This window comes from Tupaia chinensis, unplaced genomic scaffold, assembly GCF_000334495.1.
Source record: "Tupaia chinensis unplaced genomic scaffold, TupChi_1.0 Scaffold000317_1, whole genome shotgun sequence".
Taxonomy (NCBI): Eukaryota; Metazoa; Chordata; class Mammalia; order Scandentia; family Tupaiidae; genus Tupaia; species Tupaia belangeri.
Window position 1 is genome coordinate 3,388,451 of NW_006159810.1, and position 16,694 is coordinate 3,405,144.

Consider the following 16,694-nt stretch of genomic DNA (forward strand, 5'->3'; position numbering starts at 1 on the left):
AGGGTGCGTGCGCTCGCCAGACAGACAGAGAGAGACAGAGAGACAGAAAGCGAGAAATCACCCCCCAGGAGGAATGGCCACGCCGCAATCCCTTCTCCTCCATTCTCCTCTTGGGATCTTGGGCACGCATGCATACACGCCTGGCGTGAGTTTTAAGCTACCAGGTCTAGGATGCGAACCGCGGTTGACTACATGGAAGTCCAGCGACACAGCCATTACGCTAACTGCTGGTCCCCCTCTCTCTGTTTTTCTGATGAGCACACACACCCTATAACTAAAACCTCTCCAAAAAAAAAAAAGAATTATTTTATTTGACTTTATTTATTTGTTTATTCTAATTTGATCAGAGAGGGACAGAGAGAGAGAGAGAGAAAGTGCAAAAGCAAGCTGCTAGGTCCGGGACTTGAACTGTGGTCAGCCATGTGGAAGTGTCCAGCGCCCTTAACCACCAAGCCACCTGCTGGCCCCTATATGTACTTAAAAAAAAAGAAAAAAGAAAAAAAAATAACACAGTATTTATTTCTTCCGTGAGAGAGTAAGAAAGAGACAGAGATGTATACTGACAACAGATAGCTCATACTTCAATCCACCCCCAGCTTTAACTAGTCAAGGTCATGGGTATAAGCATGTGTGCCCGGTATGTTCCAGGAGATCTTCGGATACGAACCCAGGACCTTCCCATATGGTCTTAGCATCAGGAAGCGTTGTCCTGCTGCTGCGCCACCATGGCTGGCCAATATACCAGCTTTTAGTCTTCCTACTAAGCCCACTAGGTACTATTGGAATCCTCATTTTTCAGATGATCAACTATAATTTAAGAGAGGATTAATAACTGCTAAGAATTTAATCTGAGGAGACAATGACATATAATCCTGAGTACTTTTCAGTCTCTGATTTAATTTTTTTTTAGTAAACTGATAATTTATATTATGGCTATTAAGATTTACCTTAATTTGGGGCCAGCAGGTGGCATGGTGGTTGAGGTGCTGGACACTTCCACATGGCTGACCATGTTTGAGTCCTGGACCTGGTGGCTTGCTTTCTCCCTTTGCCTCTTTCTCTCTGTGTCTCTCTCTGGTCAAATTAAAGTAAATGAATGAATAAATTTAAAAATTAAAATATTTAATTGTATTCACTGTCATTATTTTATTTTATTTTTTAAAGTTGACCAGAGAAAGACAGAGAGAGAGGGAAAGAGAGAGAGGGGAAAAGTAAAAAAGAAAGCAATCGGGTCCAGGACTTGAACCTCAGTCAGCTGAGGGAGTCCAGCTGCCTTAACCACTACGCCACATGCCAGCCTTGAAAAGAAATTCTTAAAGGAAAAAAAAAGATTTATCTTAATTATATAGCAAGGTAACATAGTAAGGAGCAACTAGAGATTTTACTCAAGGAACTGTGACCCCGGAGCCTGTGTTCTTAACCACAGACATCTTGACTACCTTCTCTCTTTCTCTTTTTACTCATAAAAACTATCCCTAATTTTTTTTTTTTTTTTGCTTTGTTGCATAATTCCCCAGTAGATAGGATGGAAAACTGACCTGTTCATGACTGACCACTCATTAATTCTGGCAAATGAAAGAAAGGGTTAACTTCTCCAAACTAAATCATGAAGCGAGAGTCAAAATGCAATGGGGATGGTGAGGGGAAGTGACAACATCTAAGAACAAAAGCCGTTTCTCTTAAGCAAATGCTCAGAAGTGTAATCTTAAGACTTCATCTGATCAATCTAATATTTGCTCCTAGAGCAATACCTCTACTATTTCATTATGAGGTTTAATTTGAAGATTACTGATGAAGCAATTACTGAATTCATATTAGTGCTGTTCTGGAAAAAAAATAAACAGGCTGTCTAAATTACTGTTCATGGATGTCACAAGAAAACATACTCTAAAACTGTGAGTGGAAAATTATTTTTGTATTGCTCCTGGCTCATTTTCAACTAATTATATGACCACAACAGGGCTGGTATTGATACAGTATTCCAAAGATGCACAGAACCTTTGCACTGCCAATAGGTCTTCATCAATATAATTTACTCATTAAAGTAATTTACTCAGATCCAGCATCTGCATCTTGTTCTTGAAGGTCTCGGAGAAGAGCTTTCACTTTTTCTTGATTCTCAGAAGTCATATGGAGAGTCTGAAGAGGCACTTTGGCTTTGGGCTTCCATTTGGGGCGTGACTCCCCTTTGCTTATGCTACTGTTGTTGGGTCTGCAAACACAAGAGCAAAATTACCTCAGATTTCAATGTGAAACACACACACACACACACACACACACACACAGTTATTTACCACTGCACCTTAACAGAAGGTTGTAAAAAGAAGGGCTACCAGGTTTTAAATAAAAGGAACAATGAACCTGCTGAGAACGACTTGACTTTTTCCCTCCCTTGCCACCATCTGTTGTCCCATATATATGGATTGATACCATTTCCATATTTAAACATTCAAAGAGAATAATGACCTGGATGGGCGCCTTGATTCACTGAAGATACAAAAGTCATCTCCATCGTCCCAAATTCTACTTGAGGCCTTTCTACTGCTGCCACCACCACCGCTGCCACTGCCACCGCCGCCGCCACCCCCATGAGATTTACTAGTGTGACTTCTGCCTCCTCTTCCTCCTCTAGACGACCCTTTTCCACCTCCTTTGCCTGGCTTGCCTTTTCTTCTTACTGAAGAACTCATTTTCACCTGCAAGAGAAAAAATTAATACAAACATCATAAAATCAAACAAGTATAATACTCTTCTTTTGTCTATCAAAATTATAGATATAGCCTATTTTAAGAAAATAAAGACAAATTAAAATAAATAAATGAATAAATAAAATTAAATAAATAATTATTTAAAAAAAAGAAAGGAAAATATACATTTTAAAAGGGCCAGTGTGGGAGAAGCATGGATAAATGCTTCACAAATGATTTACAAACACGCTCCCCTCAGAACTAATACGCAATGCCAGAGCAATCACTAAAAATGCTATGCTAGAAAAGATTTACTTAATGACTAAATGCAAATGAAAGCAGTAAAGTAGGAAGAGAGGAACAAATAGACGTGAGGCATATAGGAGATAAAAACTGAATGAAACGAATTGATTTAACTTTCACTATAACACCAATAAATTTGAGTAAATTAAACAATCTAATCAAAAGACAGAAACTGTCAGGCTGGATTAAAAAAAAAACAGGATGTAACTACATGCAGTCTACAGGAGAGACTCTTCTTTTTTACTTTTTTGGTTTTCACAATAGGGTGTGTGTGCTGACTAGAGAGTGAGACAGAGAAAAAAAAGGAAAGTGAGAAATCATCCCCCACTGGGGATGGCAATGCCACAATTCCTTCTCTTTCATTCTCTTGGGATTTTGGGCACACACACACACACACACACACACACACACACACACGTGCCTGGAGTGACTCTCAGGCTCCTGGGTCTGGGACTTGAACAGCAGAGCCAGCCATGTGAGATCCAGCTATCTTAACCTCCACATAACCTGCTAGCCCAGGAGAGACATTTTAAACTTAAAGACACAAATAAATGAAAAGTACAAGGAAATAAAAATATAAATGATATAAATAGCAGACACATGAAAGGTGGAGTGACTTTGTTAAGGTCAGGAAAGAGAATTTAAAGCCAAAAATGTTACTAGTAATAAAGAGGAATATTTCATAAGAATAAAAGGATCAGTCTATCAGGAAGATATAACAATTATAAATACATATGCACCCAATAACTGAGCACCAAGACACATAAAGCAACAACAGACAGAAATGAAGGGAGAAATAGATCATTCAATAATAACAGTAGCAGATGTCAATATCCCAGTATCAATAATGGCGAAACAACTGCAAAGAAAATGAACAAGGAAATAGAAGACTTGAATAACACTATAAACCAACTAGATGTAACAGATGTCTATAGAACACTCCACCCAATAGCAACAAAATATACATGCTTCTCAGTACATATAAAGCATTTTCCAGGTGAGATCATATGTTAGGCTATAAAACAAACCTCAGTAAGTTAAAAAAGACAGAAATAACACAAAGTATCATCTCCAACCAAAATAGAATGAAATTAGAAATCAAACAGAGGAAAATAATTGGGAAGCTCACAAATATGTGAAAATTAAACCAGGCCTTTTGGTATTCCTGTCTTTAACATCCTTCATGATTTTATATATATGTATTGAGAGTTTATTTTATATTAGTCTCCCTGTTTCTACTCCTAGAAAGCTCTTTGAAAGCAATAACTGATGACTTTGTTGATCGCCACTGAACCTCTAATAGTTCAAGCAGGCATATAGTAGGGATTTAGTGTGTATTTGTGAAATGAATAAATAAAGGTTGAATAAAAGACTTACGGGAGAATGGAGATTATCTATTTATTCAGTTTACAAATAGTTATTGAGCACTTATAATGTTCTAGGACCTGGGGAGATAAGAGCAAAGAAGTAAAAATTCATATCTCATGAAACTTATGTTCCAGAGGGTAAGACAGACATTAAATAAATATATTGGGTTGTCAGAAAAGTCATGATGCATTTTGCATAGAAAAAAATGACTTTTCCAACAACCCAATAATATATACATAAAATCAGCCAAGTGCTATCAAGGAAAAAAAAAAACAACCTTCAAGTTGTTATTTTAAATGAAGTGATTGGGTAAGGCCTTTTTTAAAAAAATAATTTATTATGGTAAGGTAAGACCTTTCTTTTTCTTTTTTTTTTTTGTGGGGGGAGGATTATTGCTATAGGACAGCATGTGCTTGCTGGAGAGACAGAGACAGAAAGCGAGAAATCATCTGCCAGGGAGGATGGCCACACCACAATCCGTTCTCCTCCATTCTCCTCTCGGGATTTTTGGGCACGCACGCACATATGCCCAGGGTGAGTTTTAAGCCACTGGGTCCAGAACTCAAACCAGTTGGCCATGTGGGAGTCCAGTGACATAACTATTACACCATCTGCTGGTCTCTGGGTAAGGCCTTTCTGAGATACATTTGAGCAGTCACATTAACAAACTGAGAGACTGATCCATGAAATATTTGTGGGTAGAGAATTCTAAGTAGAAGCAATCACAGATGCAAAGCCTCTGGGTCCAGTACATCCTCAATGTGCTAGGCTAGATAAACAGAAGTCTGGTGGGTGTGTAATGAAATGAGGGAAGGAGATGAAGTCAGAGAGTACAGAGGGCCATATTGGCTCTGGATTTTATTCTACATATGAAAGCAGGTCACTAGAGAGCTGGAGCAAAAGTTTGATATGATTGACTTATGCGTTAAAACAACTACTCTAGCTGTTATGTGAAGAACTAAAAGACTACAAGGAGATGAGGAGAAACCAGGACTCCAGTTAGGGGACTACCACAATTTTTTTGTTTGAGATTTTTTTGTTTGTTTGTCTTTGGTTTTTGTTTTTTTTTTTATATATATAGGGCGTGTGCATTTGCCAGAAAGACAAAGGGAGACAGAGACAGAAAGTGAGGAATCACCCCCCAGGGAGAATCCCTTCTCCTCCATTCTCCTCTTGGGATCTTGGGCATGTATGCACACTCATCGGCCTAATTTTAAGCCACCGGGTCTGGAATTTGAACCGTGGTTGACAACATGGGAGTTCAACGAGATAACCATTACGCCATCTGCTGGTCCCACTATCACAGTCCTTCAGCTGAAGAAAAAAAATGCAGTGGCTTAAACTAGGCTGGGAGCAGCAAAAGTGACAAAAGGTCATGGATTCTAAACGTATTTTAGAGGTAGGTAAATGTCCTGAGAGGTATGAGAGCGATGAGCCAAGAATTACTGTAAGAAGTTTTAGCCTGGGGTAAGTGGGTAGAATAGAGGTGCCATGTACTTATAATGGGAGTACTGGGGAGGAATGGAATCAAGGGGGTGGTGTCATGAGATTGGGTATGTTGGGACCAGCAGTTAGTGTAATGCCTATGTCGCTGGACTCCCATGTAGTCGACCGTGGTTCGAGTCCCGGACCCGGAGGCTTAAACTCATACTTGGCACGTGTGCGTGCGTGTCCAGGTTCCTGAGAGGAGAATGGAGAAGAAGGGATTATGGTGTGGTCATCCCCCCTGGGGGGTGATTTCTCGCTTTCTGTCTCTCTGTCTCTGTCTGTCTGGTGAGCGTGTGTGCCCTATGGCAAAAACCTCTCCAAAAAAAAAAAAGAATTAAAAAATTTAAAAAATGAGATTGGGTATGTTAACATTGAGATGCTGATTAGACACTCAAACGGAGATGTACAGAAGGGAGTTGGATATATACTGGGTCATCGGAAAAATCATGATGTATCATTCTGTTTTTCTATGCAAAAAAATGAGTCATGACTTTTTTGATAACCCAATAAGCCTACATTAAGAGAAAAGGTAGAATTATTTCATTTACTCCTCCAAAAACCTTATAAGGTACATATCATTCTCTCTGTTTTATAGAAGAAGAAACTAGAGGACAAATATATGACTGGAGTGAGGGTCTAAATCAATCCATTTCACTACAAAGGTAAGAGTCTATCGTGTCTTCTTACCACACACACATACTTTGTATGTCTATTCAAAGTTTAATGATGATCCGTCCCCCTTTTCACACATATCCAGTTGCATTTGTAAAGATGACTGAGCAACGACATGGTGAGGTCAATGTCATTTAAGGAGAAGTTTAAGGTGACTCAAAATCCATCAGAAAGGAGAGGCACCGCACACCATGCAGGGCCACAAGAAAGCACCTGCTTGGTCACGTGGCAGAACGAAGCAAGGGGAAGGCTACAGCCTTTCTTGGGGTTTCTACAAGAAAGGCCAGCAGGGTAGGGTAACAGTTTAGGACTGGCAGGTTTGAATAATTCCAGCAGGCTCTAGGGGCATAGGGACTATATCTGGCCTTAGGTTGGCCCAATCATAACAGGTTTCCTCTGACTCCAGATCCTCTCTAAATTAAGAACATCATAAGAAAGAAGTCAAACTTCTGTAAAAATGGCAGTGCATATACTCACAAAGACGTAGGGTCATTAAAAGCTTAACAGGTGACCAAAACAACAGGACAAATTGAATTCTGTAAAGTTGTGCTTCAAGAATTCCCTATCATTTCTAAAATTTGGAAAAAGTGAAATGATAGAGAATTCAAACAGATCAGAACTTTATCCTAAAAAGCATCCAGACCAGGTAAGCTGGAATAGTGAGAAGTACTAGGGAAAAAAAAGGAATAAGGTAAGTATGGAAAGAAAACATAGTGTACTCTGATTTGTAATAACTTGTCTTGCAACAACCCAGATAATGTTACCTTTATAACCAGATCTGAGATCTGCACTTAAAATTCTGAATAAAGACTTCCTGGCTATAGTGGCATCCAATATCACTTTGCTCAGTTGTTTTCCAGAGAACAGGAATAAGGGTTAGAGTCCACTATCCTATTTCATCTAGCTTGGAAAGACCCCAACCAACTTGGGACCTAACATTGGCTCTAAGAGTATCCTTTGTTTCACATCCAAGTTTGGCTTCCAGAAACAGTGTCATCAAGCGGGGCCCTGAAAACTGATCACACACCACTCTTCACTTAGGTAAATTTCGACTAATCACAATGTATCCAGCTCCATCTAGATACCCAGATACCCTTTTCCCGTACGCATATCCACCTCTCTCCAAAGAGCCGAACAGGAAAGGGAGCCCGAGCACCTCCAATACAAGCCTTTACCCAGCTCGGAGCACGAATTCCGCTCCCCGGCCTGAGGGCGGGCAACCCCGCTGCACACCTCCGCCTAGCTGGTCCCCTGGCGGGAGGAGATTCACCCGCCCCCAGCAGCCAGGCTGGGACACATCGGGCCGGGATGGGACACTCTCAGATCCTGACCACTCCCGGAGCAGGGAGGTGGCAGACGAGCGACGCGCAGACCACGCATTCGGACGCATAGAACTTGCCCGCCGCGGGGGAGGCCATACCTGGCTGGCAGCGCTGCTTCCCGGGGCGGCTGTCGGGGAGGCGGCGCCCAGGGCTCAGGGGTCCCGCCTGGACTCGGCCACTCTCCTGGAGCTCACCTGGAACTGCCCGCGGCTCAGCTGCAGCGGCACACCCCCACCGCCTTCTGATTGGCTGTTCGGGGCTCCTGGCAAGTTCGCTTCCGGGTGAGAGGTGGCTGGTCGCCGCAGCAACCGAGTCGCCCTGGGCGCTGTTAGTGTCGTGTCCCCTCGCAGCGGTCGAGCTGGCGGCCCCGGAGGAATCGCAGAGTAACGAAAACCTCTCCAGCGCCTCTCCGGCGGGTGCGTGCCCCTCGCCCCCCGGGCGGGCAGGGGCACCTGTAAGTGGAGCTGGCGTCGGGCCAGAGCGCAGCCCCCGTAACTCCTGTCCGGTGTGACAGATTTCCTGAGCGTCTGCACTGGAGGGTCGGTTGGGGGCGTAGAGAGCCTCGGTTGTGGGAGTCTGATTCTCCTATTAATTCGCTATTGGGACAGCTTAGGCACCGGCTTCCTCGGTAGCGCCAGACGGTCTCGGTCCCCGAGGTTCCTGGTGGCTCCGACATTGCAGAGTTCGGAGTGTGGAACCCCAGCTACTGCAGTTTTCCACCTCCGGAGGATGACAGCCGTCAGGGGGGAGAGGGCTGTCGGGGAGCGTACAGCCTGGCCCCTGTGGGATTGGGTAGTCTAAGTATCGCTACATACAAGAAAGCAGTTCTGCGACCCTGTCCCCTCGGAACTTCACATCCTGCAGACATGCAGATAACATGAGCACATATGGCATTCTCTGTGAACCTCCAAACTTCATCTTTTTTTTTTTTGGAGAGGTTTTTGCTACAGGGCGCCTACGCTCACCAGAAATACAGAGAGAGACAGAGAGACAGAAAGCGAGAAGTCAACCCCCCCCAGGGGGGATGGCCACGCTGCAATCCCTTCTCTATTCTCATCGATCTTGCGCACGCATGCACAGGCGCCGGGCGTGGTTTTAAGCCACCAGATCCGAGACTCTAACCGCGGTCGACTACATGGGAGTTCAGCGACATAGCCATTACTCTAACTGCTGGTCCCCACACTTCATCTTTTATTCATAGTGAAATCTTAGGAATTAAAGAGAAAAAATGAATAAACAAACCTAGGTTTATATTTTTCTAAGATTTAGTGTAAGTGGTGTCTATATTTAACCCCTGCACAAGATCAGAATTCTGACAAGATTGCTCTCCTTCGCACCTCTTCCATACTGATAGTGTGAGGATTTTTTAAAAAGAATTATTTTGTTTAACTTACTTATCCATTTACTTATTCACTTTTAATTTGACCAGAGAGGGACAGAGTGAGAGCAAGAGAGAGAAAGTGAGAAAGCAAGCCACCAGGTCCAGGAATTGAACTGCAGTCGACCACATGGAAGTCTAGCACTGCTAATGACTATGCCACCTGCCGTCTCCAACAGTATGAGTTTTAGTTACAGATTCTATTTTTTAAAAAGAATTATTTTTAAAATTTAACTATTTACTTATTATAATTTGACAGAGAGAGAGAGAAAATGAGAAAGCAAGCCACCAGGTCTGGGACTTGAACCACAGTCGGCCACGTGGGAGTCCAGTGCCCTTAACCACCAGGCCACCTACTGGCCCCCAGGTTCTACTTTTAAGTTATTCTTAAGAATAAATATCCTACAGTATTAAAAATAATTACTTAACATTACTTTCTCCACAATAAATATTTTGGCTAATTGCTTTACTCCTCATTTCATTTTGTTAAAAAATTATTATTTTACTTTTATTTTATGTATTTATTTTAATTCAACCAGAGAGGGACAGAGTGAGAGAGAGCAAGAGAGAGAAAGTGAGAAAGCAAGCCTCCATGTCTGGGACTCGACCCACAGTTGACCATGTGAGATTCCAGTGCCTTAACCACCATGCCACCTGCTGGCCCTCTTTTTCATTATTCTAAATTTTTTTTGTGTGTTGCTTTCTTTTTTTTCTTTCTTTTCTTTTCTTTTTTTTTTTTTTTGAGAGGTTTTCGCTATAGGGCGCATGCACTCGCCAGCCAGCCAGAGAGAGACATAGAGACAGAAAGCGAGAAACCACCCCCCAGGGGGAATGGTCACGCCGCAATCCCTTCTCCTCCATTCTCCTCTCAGGATCTTGGGCATGCACGCACACGTGCCCAGCGTGAGTTTTAAGCCACCGGGTCCGGGATGAGAACCACGGTCGACTACATGGAGTCCAGCGACATAGCCATTACGCTAACTCTTTGTGTTGCTTTCTGAGAAAGATTTTCAACCTAATCTACCAGTTCACTGTTAACTTTTCAGTTATATCCATTTTGTTGTTCAGTCCTTCTAAGTTTTATTTCACCAATTGTATTATTCATGTCCTGGATTTCTAATTGATTTTATTTAACTGTTCCTGTTTCAGCAATATTATACCTTCCCTTTCTCTGAGGATTTTATAGTATTTTAAAGTCTTCTACCTATAGTGTTACTAACTTTGTTTCCTCAGAGATGAGCCCCTTAACTGGTACCTCAATTAACTTGTAAATCGAAACTGTCAGTTCCCTTGCCCCACCCATAGAGATTATGATTCGGTAAATGTGGGGTAGGGCCTAGGAACTTACAAACATCCCAGGTGATTCTGATACATGGACCACGCTTTAACATTCTAATAGATTTTATTGTCCAGAAGTTAGAGTTTACTTATCCTTTTTACATGTAGGGGTACTTCATAAAGTTTGTGAGAACCAGCAGATGGCATAATGGTTATGTCACTGGACTCCCACATGGCCGACCAGTTTGAGTCTCGGACTCAGAGGCTTGACACTTAGGCTGGGAACATGTACATGCATGCCCAAGATCCCGAGAGGAGAATGGAAGAGAAGGGACTGCGGCATGATCATCCCCCCCCAGGCGATGATTTCTCATCTTCCATCTCTCCATCTCTCTCTGTCTCTTCAGCAACCACACATGCCCTACAGCAAAAATCTCTCTTAAAAAAATAATAAAGTTTGTGAAAGAATGGAATTGAAGCACAAAGAATTTTTTTTAAAGGAAAAGCTGGTTTATTTAGTAAAAAAGAAAGTACACTCTTAAGAGGTAGGAGTGGGCCTGAGTGGACAGAGAAACTTTCTGTTATTTTTCTTGTTTTTTAGGAAGAGATTTTTGCTATAGGGCATTGTGCACTCACCAGAGAGGCAGAAGGCAAAAAGTCACCCTCCAGGGAGGATGGCCATGCTGCAGTCCCTTCTCCATTCTCCTTTTGGGATTTTGGGCATGCACACATGTGCCTATCGTGAGTTTTATACTGCTGTATCCGGGATTCAAACCATGGTTGGCCATGTAGGAGTGCAGCAACATAACCATTACACCATCTGTTGATACCTACATTTTGTTTTATAATTAAAAAATTTTTTTTAGGTTTTTGCCATAGGCTATGTGAACTTGCTGGAGAGAAACGGAGAGGGAAAGTGAGAAATCGCCTCCCCTGGGGTGGTGGCCACGCTGCAATCTCTTCTCTTCCATTCTCCTTTAGGGATTTTGGGCATGCACACACACATGCGCAGTGTGATTCTCAAGTCTCTGGGTCAGAGACTGGAACCATGGTCAGCAATGTGGGAGTCCAGAGCCTTAACCACCATGCCACCAGCCGGTCCCCCAATTGTATACTTTTAAAAGATAAATTTTGGGACCAGCAGTTAGCGTAATGGGTATGTCACTGAACTCCCCTGTAGCTGACCACGGTTCAAGTCCCGGACCCAGTAGCTTAAATTCACGCTGGTGCATGTGCATGCGTGCCCAAGATCCCGAGAGGAGAATGGAGAAGAAGGGACTGCAGCGTGGCCATTCCCCCTGGGGGGTGATTGCTCGCTTTCTATCTCTCTGTCTCTCTCTGTCTTTCTGGTGAGCGCACACACCCTATAGCAAAAACCTCTTCCCCTTCCAAAAAAAAGATAAATTTTGTGGTTTGTGAATTATATATTAATAAAGTTGTCATAATAAACATAAAAATGGATCACCTAGTCAAAATTTTTTAGTTCCCAGGACACTATGCTAGACAGTAGAAATCTCAAGTGATCATGACATGCTTGTGATCATGTGGAGTAAGTCCATTGGATAGTGTTTAAAGCACCTTTATTGTAGATCTTATGACATTAAAAATTTACGTGACTTAATTCTTAAATCTTTTAAACAGCTTCAGAAGTGTATAAGATAAACTTTGTATTTCCAAATGGAGACAAGTATGGTAAGCATACATTTCAATTACTTTTAATATATGGAAAGTTAAAATAGCTTGAAAATTAAAAAATGAGACTGCCACATTTTTTTTTTTTTGGAGAGATTTTCACTGTAGGGCGCGTGCGCTCGCCAGACAGACAGAGAGAGACATAGAGACAGAAAGCGAGAAATCACCCCCCAGGGGGGATGGTCACGCCGCAATCCCTTCTCCTCCATTCTCCTCTCGGGATCTTGGGCACGCACGCACACGCACCCGGCATGAGTTTTTTAAGCCACCGGGTCCAGGACACGAACCGCGGGTGACTACGTGGGAGTCCAGCGACATAGCCATTACGCTAACTGCTGGTTCCCGAGACTGCCACATTTTATAGAACTACTGTTGGGATATTAATTCTATTAAATAAAACAATGTAGAAATCCTAACAGATGAACATAATTTAAATCGAAACTCCAATATTAAGTCTAGGTAGTATACCTTGGAAAGTTATGGGATCTGTTCATCTTCCTGGCTCTTGGGTTTAATGGATACAGCATATTCTAGGTCCATGAATCTCCTCACCTCTGACCTCATTGGTTTCAGTGCTTAGGAGTCAGAGACCCATACAGGTGCAGTTGTGATTGGGCCCAGATGTAAGTGTGATATTACGTAATCAAGTAGTTCCCGTTTATATTCACTACTCTTTCTCTCTCCCATCCTTTAGATGGCGACTGTACAAGAGCGTCTCCTGGAATCTATGAGAGAAATGGACTAGGTGTTCATACCACTCCTAATGGTATTGTCTACACAGGAACCTGGAAAGATGACAAGGTATTATTGTTGTTTTCAGTGGATAAATCATCCTATACTTAAAAAATTCCAGGCATTTCACCATTAATCAAAAAATACATGTAATGAATAGACTATAAAATAAAAATAAAGGATAATATTTAACGTATATTAACATATGACTAGTATGAAACTCATGCAGAGAACTAATCTTTATCATCGTCTTTCTCATTCCCTGTTCATTGAGTAAAACTAAACCCATTATATAATTTTCTCATTTAATCCCCATAACAACTTCATGAGGTAGGTATCATTAATACTCCTATTTTACAAATGAGGGAAATCTGTGTCAGATTTTTTGTCCATATAATAAGCGATAAAATAAGGATGTGGACCCAGGTCTTCTTGAATCCAAATTCACATTCTTAACAATTACTTTGTATTGTTTGCTGAGCTAACTAAACTGGTTGCTCTTTAAGATTTCTGATATATTAAAAAAAAAAAAAAGATTTCTGGTATATTAAAGTATCTTGAGGACTCCCTAGATACTCAAATGTCTTAGATTAGAAATACTTGATTTAGATAGATACATATGACAAAAGTGTCTTACTTTTATGGAAATAAAGGGTAAGAAACTTGATTAAATAGTAATTAACTTTGGGGGCAGCAGGTAGCATGGAGGTTAAGGCAACTGAATCCCACAGGTGTGTGTGTGTGTGTGTGTGTGTGTGAGCCCAAAATCCCAAGAGAGAATGGAGAAGAAGGGATTGCAGTGTGGCTGTTGTCCCTGGAAGGGGGGGGGGATCTGTGACTTCTCTCTTTCTTTTTCTCTCTCTCTTTTTCTCTCTCTCTCATGAGCACACATGCCCTATAGCAATTAAAATTTAACAACAAACAAAAACTAACTAGATGATAGATTTACGTGTGTATATTTTTGTAAGTTTCTGGGGAAATTGAAGATCAGTTTGTGAGATCGTTTCCTTGGTTATATAAACAGATGAATGGTTTTGGAAGACTTGAGCATTTTTCAGGAGCAATATATGAAGGACAATTTAAGGATAATATGTTTCATGGACTGGGGACTTACACATTCCCAACTGGGGCAAAGTATACTGGAAATTTCAATGAAAATAGGTAAGCTTAACATTTAAAAATGACTATAATTTTAAAAGATTCTCCTTAAACATGTTTGATTATTTAGTTGATGCTAAATCTTACTCTGTAATTATATGTAGTTTCCAAGAGATGTTAGGTTATTTTGTGGGGAGGGAGCTGTGGACAGTGTTATAAGAGAAACTAAGACTGTCATAAGCCACAAAAAGAGAATATAATCCTCATTGATAATCTTTTCGATTTTTCATTTATCCCCTTTACCTCTCTCTCTCTATAGAACTTTTTGCAGTCAGTTTGGAAATGGAGAGCTCATTACAATTATTGAGAAAATTTAGGCCAAAAATTACTTATTCTTGAAATATCTGATACACATTTTTTTTTTAATTTACCAGAGGGTACATGCACTTATGAGAGATAGGAAAGGTGAAAGTGAGAAAATATTCCCATGGGGAATGGTCATGCTGTAACTCCATCTCTTCCATTTTTCTCACCTTTCATGATTTTGGGCATGCATACTCATGCCTTTTTGTGTTTTTCAAGCCACAAGCTTGGGACTAGAACCATGCAGTTGGCGATGTGGGGTCGAGCTGCCTTAATCACCATGCCACAGGTTAGCCCTTGACAAACTTTTTAAAGAGCAGCATTGGAGGTAATTTTATAATTATTAATTTTATTTTGACCTGACATGTACATTTTATCTAGGCTAATTTTTAAAAAGTGAGCAAAATTAATTTATTTACAAATTGTAAAGATGTACCCACTATTGTCCCTTCTGAGCATATGCTTATAGGAAAAATGAAACTTAAATTCAGCTTTACAAACTTAATCCTCACAATGAATACCATGCTCTGCTATGCAGAGGTCCAAGTTCTTTTATAAATACCCCTGTATTATTTCCAGAATTGAAAATGTAGTATAGTTGTTATGCAGTGGTCAATGTGAATACATTTTGAGGAGGACAGAAAAGCATTTGCCTGTTTAGAATTCAAGTCTGTAATAATAACACATATACTATTTCCTTTGATGTTAATAAAACAAGGGTGAACCCTAACTTTTAGGGGCCAACTGCATGGCCTAGTGGTTGAAGAAGTCAGATCCTACATAACTAACCACGGTTTGGTCCTGGCCTCTGCAGCTTGAAAGACACATGTGCTCTCTGGTGAAAGTATAACTCCACTGGCAATTAAAAAATAAAAACAAAACATGGGACCAGCAGTTAGTGTAATGGCTATGTCGCTGGACTCCGACGTAGTCGACCGTGGTTCGAGTCCCAGACCCGGTGGCTTAAACTCATACCCGGCGCGTGTGCGTGCGGGCCCAAGATCCCGAGAGGAGAATGGAGGAGAAGGGATTGCGGTGTGGCAATCCCCCCGGGGGGTGATTTCCTCCTTTTTGTCTCTCTGTCTCTCTCTATCTGTCTGGCGAGCGCATGCACTCTATAGCAACAAAAAAAACCAAAACAAACAAAAAAGAAAAAAAAAAACACAACAGAACAACTAACCTATGGGATAAGGTTCTCTTTATGTGAAGTGCATTTTCACCACATTGAAGAGTCCAAGAAAACACCAGCGTAGACCATAGTAAAGAAGTTTTTTTGTTTTGTTTTGTTTTGTTTTTTATTTATTTATTTATTTTTGGAGAGATTTTTGCTATAGGGTGCATGCACTCGCCAGAAAGACAGAGAGACAAAGTGAGAAATCACCGCCCCTCCCAGTAGGATGGCCACACTGCAGTCTCTTCTCCTCTACTTTCCTCGGGATCTTGGGCACACACGCACGCATACCCGGCATGAGTTTAAGTCACCAGGTCTGAGACTTGAACTGTGGTTGACTACATGGGAGTCCAATGACACAGCCATTAGGCCAACTGCTGGCCCCAAGTTTTTATTGATTAAATGAATAAATTAATTAATCCATATAACCAATTAAACTTTACATTTTTTAACTTCTTGGTTTTGTGTGAATTTAACCTATGTGTAAAATCTTGGACACTGATATTTGCATAAGGACAATGATTCCTCAGAATAATACAATTTTTTTTAGGCTATTAAAGCAGGAGGCTGAGTTTTAAATCAAAGTGGAAAGTAGAAAGACATCATGCTTCAGACATATAGTAAGCTACACAATCTTATATCTGAACTGTTATTTCTTGGTCTTGGCTAATTAACAATTTTTTTTTTTTTTTACAATTTCAGAATTGAAGGTGAAGGGGAATATACTGATATCCAAGGATTAGAATGGAGTGGTACTTTTCATTTCACAGCTGCTCCAGGACTGAGACTAAAACTCCACATGTAGATGTTCTGTATTAAAGTTTAAATGTGGTAACTGAAGATTTTACCTGTAAAGAAAGCAGCTAAATCTGTCATCTGAAATGACTTCATACCCTACTTCTCTGTCAGTAAAACCATCACTTAACTTATGCCTTGTTGAACTCAATTTCATTATCTTATACTTAGTTTAAAATAAATTATGAATTTGGGGCCAGCAGATAGCATAATAGTTATGTTGCTAGACTCCCACACAGTTGACTGCAGTTCAAGTACCAGACCTGGCAGCTTAAAACTCATACCGAGTGTGGGACCAGCAGATGGCATAATGGTTATGTCACTGGACTGTTACGTAGTTGACCACA

General features: G+C 41.0%; 2 protein-coding genes across 2 annotated transcripts in view; one reads left to right on the forward strand and one right to left on the reverse strand.

The window, feature by feature from the left end:
• The window catches only part of DHX57 (DExH-box helicase 57), a gene marked incomplete in the record, with an annotated part of 57,144 nt that extends 49,082 nt beyond the window's left edge, over positions 1-8,062 (reverse strand). The window contains 3 exon segments of the mRNA XM_027773004.1: positions 2,054-2,212; positions 2,467-2,696; positions 7,939-8,062. Of these exon segments, the coding sequence (XP_027628805.1) occupies positions 2,054-2,212; positions 2,467-2,690 (383 nt within the window).
• A 56-nt stretch (positions 8,063-8,118) lies between these two features.
• Positions 8,119-16,481, forward strand: MORN2 (MORN repeat containing 2). The gene is made up of 4 exons (XM_006151373.3): positions 8,119-8,256; positions 12,883-12,989; positions 13,945-14,081; positions 16,255-16,481. The coding sequence occupies exons 3-4, from the start codon at positions 13,945-13,947 to the stop codon at positions 16,355-16,357; spliced, it is 240 nt and encodes a 79-aa protein (XP_006151435.1). The 5' UTR covers positions 8,119-8,256; positions 12,883-12,989; the 3' UTR covers positions 16,358-16,481.
• The last annotated feature ends 213 nt before the right edge of the window (positions 16,482-16,694 follow it).